Raw genomic sequence first — 10,151 nt, forward strand, 5'->3', positions numbered from 1 at the left:
ACGATGCGCGCGTCACGATCGCTCGTCGGGCAGATGATTTTTTTCCGGAAATCCGACTGCATCGGATTGTTATACACGATAAACGCGTGCTTTAACGGATAATCATGGTTCAAATATTTGAACCGATCATTTCACGGTTTCCAAAAATCCTCAAGCGGCGATATCGACGCGATCGCGGGCGAGAAAAAATATTTTGAAATCCTTCGGGTGCTCTTGATGCAGTCTTGCGCATAATATACGTGTAATACAGCGATTTACCATTTCCATTATAGCTGGACGACGAGCGGTCTGTTTTCGTTTTTAATTTCATCTCTGCCATGACGACAATGATAATAATAATAATAATATGTCGCGTGTGGCGTGATATAAGCAACGTGCGCGCACGCGTGTTTGTCATATTCGATCATAAGTAATGGACATATTATTATAAATATACACTGTGGCGCGTTTCAATCGCTATGGTGGCTCGTTGAATAATTAATATCAATTTATCGTACGGATCGATCGCGGCCGCCGACTTTTAGTGTACACAAAATATATACGTAAGCGCCACGAATACACTGGCTGAAGACAATTGAAAATGTAAGAACTCACAGCAATTATACGCGCGTTGTTGTCGTAAAACGAAATAATTGTGTACGAAAATGTAATGGTCTCCCGACATAATACGCGCCTAATGACTATAATGTACTTGTACTCGTACTTATACACAGTAAATATACAAATTTTCGAGAACCGTTCAACTATGAATGTTATTGTTAGAACTTATTGTTCGGGCCATCGGGTCCCAGAGCGATTAGATTGTTTCAATTCAAATCCGAATGCACGATAATTAGAATTTTTTGTAAAAAAAAAAAAACAGTTGAGACCTGATTTTTAGTTTTTGTTTTAAAAGTTTAAAAATTTATATTTGTATTGACGTGAAATATTTACATTCATTTCGATCACATGTATTGCACTTTATTGATTTGGCATTATATGTTTTAATATTTCATAGTAACGATTCATGCATAATCGGTTAATTTTATTATATTATAATATTCTATATGGTTTGGTTATGTATATTTTATTACCTGTATCGGCTATATCATACATTATTGATAAACCTACACTGATCCTTATAATACAGACTAGGTTTGTAAAACAATCGAAAAGTATATTTAATCAAAAAATAAACACCTAGTAACTTACACGTACAATACATTATTGTACATTATACCATCTTAAGCGAGCTATGAGCATTTTTAAATTGTAATATTTTACTTAGGTAACCTATTCATACACAACATATAAGCCATAAGGTACTTATCTTTAAGTGTAATAGGTCAATTCAATTTATTACTGTAGCTAAGAGCACAAAATTGGTTCTGCTAATTGCAAATTCAATAATATGTTGTATGTTTGTTATACGGAGATAATTAATTCGGGTGAGATACTGTGACTGAAACGCATCCTCTCAACGAGAAACAGCGGTCTTCAAACCGCTGTTGAGACTTGAGAGTGGTGATAATAATTGTAGGATGGTAATTATTATTGTATTATAATAACTATAATAGATATAACATCACCATAGCCGTATGGCATCGTAATAATAATTATAATATTATCGTAGTATCGTATCAATTATAATTTGTTATTATGTGTTGTCGTTGTCGTGGGCGGCGCACACCAGAGTAATAATAATATTATATAACACGCATGTGACATCAGTCCGACAAGTACCCGACATGGTCTATGTCAACGGAAACGATTAATTTACTTGTCTCGAAAGAGACCAATATTATTATATAATAATAATATGACGAATTATTGTTTATCAGTCTAATAAACGATAAAACGTCATCTTATTGCAACGTGTGAATCAAGTATTCTTATATATTACACATTATTGTAATCTTAAATTATTATTTGAATCACGCACTAATTGATTAATACGAGTAATTTTCTTACGAAGATGAACTATAATATGCTTTATTATTTACACACGTAATTTAACCACTCGAGACTGCAATATTCGTTCCCACGACGTACTACACCTGTATACCGTTTATTGTATAAACTTCCGGAAATGTGCGACGACAATATTATATAGATATTATGTATAAACGTACAATTTAACAATGCATATATAGCGATGTACCCTTTATCAATAGCCGAGGAAGTATGGCAACGTTGTGCAATAAGAATTAGTATTGGTTGTTAGTAAATTAAATAATCAAAGATACTTAGGTTTTCTGTCATTGTTGACATTATTAAACAATAAGATTATATATTACATAGTATAATAAAATTACACTTAACTTTAAATTTTATACTTAACGTACCTAATTAAACATGCACTGTATAACAATAATAATAATTTAACCCGTAAAAGTTTATCATATGATGTATATATAACAACAAAATCAGATTGGAAATAATGCGAAATCACCGTATAGAATAATTAAGAGCTTTGTATCCGGGATCACATATTATGGTATGCTGACGTAAAAAAATATGGTTGTGGTGTCCATAATAGCCAACACACACGACCCGTAAGATCATTATACACTCGAGGTGTAGTGTGATGTGTCACATCATCAACGTGTACTTATCTATATTTTCACTAAAACTACACGACGGTAATCAAACCATAGGTTATCGCATTGGATTTGGATTTCACGAACATTATTTGCATAAGTAGTAATAAATGTCTAAATAATCAAACTTGTTTAGTATTTTTCTAGCGTTTTTTAGAACTAATTCAAAAATTTGACTTCAATCCCAATGTGACCTAAATTCAGTTTCTCTCTTTCACACAAAAAAGAAATTATATCAATTTTAGTGTTCTACGATGCGTAATCGTCTTTTCTGTATAGTAATTTTTGTAATTTTTTTGATTGTTAAAATGGTTTGATTTTATTCTTTCCGAGCTACGTAACTAGAAATTACCTGCATTTTGCCCTTTATATAGATAGCCGATTGATATTCGTGTATCTTGGTTTGAGTGGAATTCAGTCAGCACTCAGCAATAATTCGCTAACCGACCCTAATAGACCTAACATAACCTGTGGATATCGAAATATTATATTTCATATTATATAATAGTGTAGTTTATAAGTAATTATTATTTTTTAATATTAATACTCAATATGTATCTAATGAATGATGTATAATGTATAATGTATATTAGCTCAAAATGATTAGGATTCTAAGCTATCGATTCCAACTCTAATAAAGAACGGACTAATGCAAAATAAAACTTTTAAGTGGCTATTATCTAAGAATTTCCAATAATCATTTCAATTAATTTAAATTTTCTAAGCTCTCTACCATAATTAGGGTTTATATTTTTATAAGACTTAAAAAAAGAGGTTCTTTAATATAATAATACCTATCTTAATCTTTTATTTCATGAACATGAGTTAACGATTGACTACAAATTGGATTATTTACTCGAACGAACAATTTAAAATTATCATCAAATAGGTAATAAAAATGTAAAGAATCTAAATATGTATACCTTTTAATTAATTCATAAAAATGAAAAAACTACTGCAGTGAGAGAAATTCTCTCTAAGAGGAACCTAAAAATCACATTAAATACTTCTGATTGGCATTGAAACATTTTAATTCGCTGAGTAAAAATTAAGTATGACAATAACCATAAATGGATTTATGCCAATTGATTTTAATTTAGCAATTAAAGTTTTAATATTGACCTAACAAACGCGCTTTTAATGTCAGTATAAATTCTTATTCTATTCTTATTATTATTGATTTTAATACATTTCCAAAACTAACGTTATTAGATTTCGATAATAACGACTACCTATACGTAAACATAATAATGCACATATCTTAAGTTTGCACTCGCCATCGAATATGCATAGAATATCAGTATGTTATGACGTATACATGCTGTTATTAGGTTTTCAATCGATTATGATTCAGAACTAGATTTTCGTAATTCTCCAACTTGATAATATTTTAAATCCAAAATACCGTAAAATATTATTATATTATGATACGTTATCGTTGTAACAGGTATTTACGCATCAGCAAGATGATAAATTGATAACACTGTTGTTTATTTTTCAGCTTTCCGGACTAGCACTGTTAGCCTTGGGATTATTTACCCGGTATTATTCAACAAAAACTGAAGAGCTGGCCAATAAAGCATCCGGAGATGCAGCTGGTCTTGCGGCTTTGGCGTTCATCATCATTGGCGGAGCTGTTTTCGTTGTGTCGTTCTTCGGCTGTTGCGGAGCTATCCGGGAGAGCCATTGCATGATCACAATGGTATGACATAATATTATATATTATACTTGTATACATATACACACACTAAATAGGGCGATCTAGTAATCTGACTATAGTGGCCATACACTTATTTTAAAAATCGGCTATTATGTTTTTAACAAAATAAATATTTTTGTATATAATTTGAAATTTATTTATACAATTAAATTATTTTGTTATAAATACTTCATACGATATAATTTTTTTTTTTTTTCAAAAAAAGAAATTTACTTATAACCATTGCTTAAATTAAGAGGTCGGAGTTCCATTTGTTTAAATAAATATATACATTTTTGCATACTAAACCCATTTAATTATATCTTAATCAATAATTTATTAATTATTTAAATGTTTTATACATAATTATTTTAGAATTTTACATTCCTTTTTTTAAATTTTTTTCCAATTAATATACTACTTAAAATAGAAGTGTAGTAATATTCTTGATACATTGTAGATACGTCTTAAGTACTCAGATATACAGTTGGTATACTCTCTCTTGCAAATATAGTTTTTTCCCGTGTTATAATATTAGTATCACTTGAATAAGTTGAATAGGTAGGGGTGTTTTTGTTGGGAATATTTTACCCTTATATTAAAATTCCGGTATTGGTAATAATATAACCAATCTCTAATCTTCGTTTATATGGGTATCCCAATTTTCTCATATTATAGATCTAGCTAATAGTTATAAGTTTACTAACTAAGATTCCTTTTTTTCATTTTAAATCGTATAAATATATAATCTATCTTGTTTTTTATCAATTAACTGTTAACAATTATTAATCCATTATTTTTGAGTTTATTCTGAAGTTTTGTAAAATAAAATTAGATATAATAACTAAACATTATATTCCTTTAAATGATCATGTATCCATTGGTACTCACGGCTGATTTTATTCGGATTAAATTTAAATGGTTAGTCGTGCGTATACAGACATAAAATTACACGTTGTATGAATAAACGATAATTTGTCTCTGTTTATACATCAAGTTGAAATATTTGTTGTATATACGTGATCTATAATATTACGCTGAACGAACAACAAACCAAATAAGTGTTTTTTATTGAATATTGAAATTAAATACACCATTATTTAGCCTTATGATGCGTAAACTATATAATTCGTTCTTGCAATTGTTTTATGATTTACATTATTAATTACCGTTTGTTCCCAGGAATTATCCATTCATAATTTTGGGAAATAAACCTAATTTAAGTACGCATTTTAGATTCTGAGCGGAGTGATGAATGTATTGATTTTACTATGATGTGTTTTTTTATGGATGAGTTATAACGATAAGTTGACGATAAAATGTTTTAATTTTAAAAAATGAGTAGGAGGGGTTTTAGATATAAAATTAGATCTAGTTTATACTTTGGAGAGGTTAAACTTAAAAATTCCTATTACGTATTTTTATTATCGGGAAAAACAAATAAGACATTTTTGAAAAAATTAATTTTCTTTTTATTATGTAACTCGAAAACGAATAATCGTGTAAATATTTGAAATTTTCACTAAATATTTATATTATTGTTTTTTATTTACGATAACATTTAAAAAATATTTTGACCATTTTTTAGTTATTTATATTCATAAGAAATTTTCAATTTATTTCGTTTTTTTTTTATTTGACGGATACAAATGCCTGAAAATTTTATACAAAGCTCCTTATGTGTTGTTAATTTCTTAATTAAAAAATATTGAAAATCTATAGTCACAATATTTTTTCATAACTTACCCCATATGCTACAGTCACTGAACTTTTTATATTCCAGTCCATTCCCACTCTCCTTTCAACTATTATTAAATTCATTGTATACACATATTATATTATTTACGTTTTACGTTACTATAACGATGGTTTTACAACGTCTTTCAGTACGCAATGTTCCTGTTGGCGTTCTTCCTGTTGGAGGTAGCCACCGGAGTTTTCTTGTACGTGAACCGGGGACAAGTGGAATCGATCACTCGAAAATCCTTAACTACCGTTTTTGAAGATTATTCAAATAAATCGGAATCACACGCTCTTGTTGATGAGATACAACATGATGTAAGTATACAAACATTTATATATTCGTTTTTGTTTTTGTTTTTGCATTATCGTTGATATAATAAAGGCCCTAGACGGCCTAGAGCCTAGACAAGTGAGATCCTGGTTGATGTCGTGGTTTCCTAATTCCATTTATTTAGAATGAATACATAAGGGCTAATCAACGATAAATAATAAACATATTATATACATTTTATTAATAAAGAAATACGTGGCAGCTATGGCCCATATATCTATGACGATAACATGTCTTAATATTAATTATAAGTTGTAATCATGTTTAATGATATATTGGATTAAAATCGCATTACTTTGTTAAAATTATATTGTAAATTTAAATACACTATAAGGTTAGAGAAGTTCGATATATTTTTATGGATGTGAGATATGGATAAGTGGTTTGTTTTGTTTGAAACAATGTACATGCTATTTGTGAGAAAGTCGTAATGTTTTTTTGATTTTTGAGGTTTTGGTATAAAAGACATGAGATTTGTGGAAGGGATAAAAACCTTGCTTAGCACGATAAATAGCTTTTTAATTGTCATTTATGGAGAAATATCTAGTAATTTATATAAAATAATTGGAATTATCCTTGACGTAATGTATTTTATGCGTAAGAGCACCAGACAAGTATGCTTTTGTAGATAAACAATAAATTACAGGGGTCATCATTTCACCAATTTGCATTGCAATCATTTAATACACTGTGTTTGAAATAAAATTAAATATATTATTAGGTTTACCTACCTGCTATATCTATATTATTCTGTCAAAGCGATTGCTATCGTTGCGTGAATTATAATTTACAATACTAATTATTTGACCATTATTAATTCATGGATTCTGTTAGTCAATAGGTCTTTATACCATGTTTCTGACGCTTTCACTAAGATTTTGAAAACAGTTAATTACATTAATCTATAATATAGTAGAGCAACAATTCCAAATATCTTATATACATTTAATTTATTCAGATCAAAACCAAACATTTAATAATACATTCGTTTTATGTGTTTTTAGTTCCACTGTTGTGGCGTAGACGGACCGAACTACTGGACCGAACGTAACGCGGCTGCTCTACCGCACACTTGTTGCCACGATGATGGTGGCCAAGGAACGACATGCTTTAAGGCTCAGGCGTGGCAGGACGGTTGTCTGCAAAAATCTATCGACTTGGTCAAGGACAAGTCGGGTATGCTGTTCAAGATCATCATGGGTATCGCAGCTGGAGAGGTAAGCATCATGGCATTTATGACTATGAGAAAATCAAAATATTTACTTGGTACAATAGTGCTTGGGTTTGTGGTGAAAAAATATTAGCCAAAAATAATGTAAACGCGATAAAAAAAAATATTTTTGTTATTTTACACATCATAATATATCTACATATATTAATATTAGGTATTTATAGTAACATTTGTAAATATTAACTCTATTCGACACTAATGACTTCATTAGTGAATAGTTATCTTGTAAAATAAATTATAACTTTTAATAGTAAGTAGTATTTTTTAATACCACAGGATTCGAGTACGTACCTACTATGTATGAGGTCTACATCATTTGTATTCTTAGTCTACATTTGTGATTTTGAGAAGAGAAAAAGATACATATAATTATTACACACTTTACACCGGTGGTTCAAAGTGGATTTCAGAGGTATAACTAAGATTTATATTCCAAGTGGCTTATTAGAGCAATAACTATATTATAGAGAAAAACTATAATGTTCCTAGTCATCATTTTAAAATATTAAAAATAAATTGCCATTATATTTTTATTTTGACATAATAAACAATTACAAGTTAGATTACCCTGGAATATACGTTAGTAGGTACTTATGGTCTTCATTGTTTATAGTTAACAGCTTGTGTTTAGGAAAAACATTTCTTTAGAAACCATTTTTTTAAATAAGAAAAAAAGTGTTTACTTTTAAATTGCTTCTTTATTTTAATATTTATATATTAAGTCAATTACGAAAAATGTAAATTCGTTCCATTCTGTTTCGTTAATTTCAGAGTCAATAGGTATATATAAGACCTGTCATTACATTTAAAGATATAGACATTTTTTCTTTGTGCTCCAAATTTTTTTAAATGTTTTAAAACTTGTACAATTTATTCGTAAACAACATGTTAAATAATATGAAATTATGAAATTGAGTTAGGTACAAGCGACGATCGTTTTATCAGATCAATTTCAGTGTATTAAAGTCACATCAACAATAGATACGATTAAATTTAAAGTACGGTCCGCTAGAACAAAACTTATTATTGGTTATCAGTTTATCACATTTCATAAAATTATAAATTATTCATTAGTAAATATAGTTATTACCTAATACCTACTATCTATGATACGTACACGAAACACTCATTAGAGTATATATATTTGCATAGTACACAATGTTACGTAACGATTTGAGAATTAATTTGCGTGTGTTGACGTTATCGACTATGATAACTATATAACTATATAGCTATTTATACTATACATAGATGATAATATCATTGTCAACAGTTATTTTAAGGATTTTTCATTTCTTTAGTCTTTTTAAAGTCAAATTTTAATCTTAAGAGCTAAATAATTAAAACAAAAGAATAATCGTTTATTGAATCATATTTTCGCTAAAAAATCTACAACACGACGATTTACTATAATATTTGTTATATTATCATGTATTCATTATCTATAGGTACTAAATTAAAGAATACTTTTGAATTTTATAAATATAATTTTTTTTTTTTAATTATTGAATATGCAAAGATTTTTATAATTTACACAGAAGAAAAACTAGCTGGATCAATAAATTTGGATCGTTCAGATAATTATAGATTTTGTCCGTGGTAAATACGTTATAATATTGTTTTAGAGGATAAACTATTAAACGATAATAAATATCAATAGATATTTAAAAATTGGTCATTTGTCCCCGTGAACGGTTGGGTTTTAAATTGTAATGCTTGTGGGTAATAATGTAACCAAAAAATATATAATTTTTATTTAAATCACACCCGTTATTTTGTTTCAGCTGATCGGTATAATTTTCGCGCTGTGCCTGGCGAGTAGCATACGAAACGAAGAACGTCGACAAGGATACGCTTAAATAAATGTGGCAGCGACATGATATATAATTATACAAATTAGTATACATTTTCACCTCATATTCTATTGAGGAAAATAATTCCCTTTCTAAATATATTATAAGTATTTTTGTTGTCCCAATCCGAAACCATCCAACAAAACAAAATCATGTTAATAATTTTTAAATTTTACTTTTCGTGTCACATTATATACAAACACTCACATGCACACACAAACAAATGCTTGAGCATTTTGATTTGTAAAATACTTTTTTTTCGCGATTTATGAATGTAATTATTTAAAAATCTTAATAAACTATGTACACATGTTATAATAATATTTATGAAAAAAAGAATAATTATGATAATGTATAAAGCACGTTTTTTTTTTAATCTTAGGGTATTTATTAATTGTAAAAAATGAATATCTGTTTTTATTTTTATTTTTAAATTATATTATTATTATAATGCTTATAACTTTTATTAAATTATTCCATGTATTCAAATAGAATATTTTGTTTTTATGTTTTGTTTTTTTTTAATTTTCTTGATTATAATTCTATACATTATTATACAAATTGTAACATTTGATGTTACCTCGTATAATTTCAAATAAAATTTCCATGTTCGAATTATTTTCATCAACGGCCATTACTTATTTTCCATGGATGAATACGTGGTATAATTGCATAGTCATTTGATTTTGGTCGTACAGTTGCACATAATATTAAA

General features: G+C 28.3%; 1 protein-coding gene across 1 annotated transcript in view; it reads left to right on the plus strand.

The window, feature by feature from the left end:
- Window positions 1–9,943, plus strand: part of LOC132921951 (CD63 antigen-like) — a 35,302-nt gene extending 25,359 nt beyond the window's left edge. The window contains exons 2-5 of the mRNA XM_060985218.1: window positions 4,081–4,281; window positions 6,166–6,336; window positions 7,357–7,569; window positions 9,368–9,943. Coding sequence (XP_060841201.1) covers window positions 4,081–4,281; window positions 6,166–6,336; window positions 7,357–7,569; window positions 9,368–9,442 — 660 coding nt within the window. The 3' untranslated portion in view covers window positions 9,443–9,943. The remainder of the gene's footprint in view (window positions 1–4,080; window positions 4,282–6,165; window positions 6,337–7,356; window positions 7,570–9,367) is intronic.
- Window positions 9,944–10,151: the final 208 nt, after the last annotated feature.

This window comes from Rhopalosiphum padi, chromosome 2 (assembly GCF_020882245.1).
Source record: "Rhopalosiphum padi isolate XX-2018 chromosome 2, ASM2088224v1, whole genome shotgun sequence".
Lineage (NCBI taxonomy): Eukaryota > Metazoa > Arthropoda > Insecta > Hemiptera > Aphididae > Rhopalosiphum > Rhopalosiphum padi.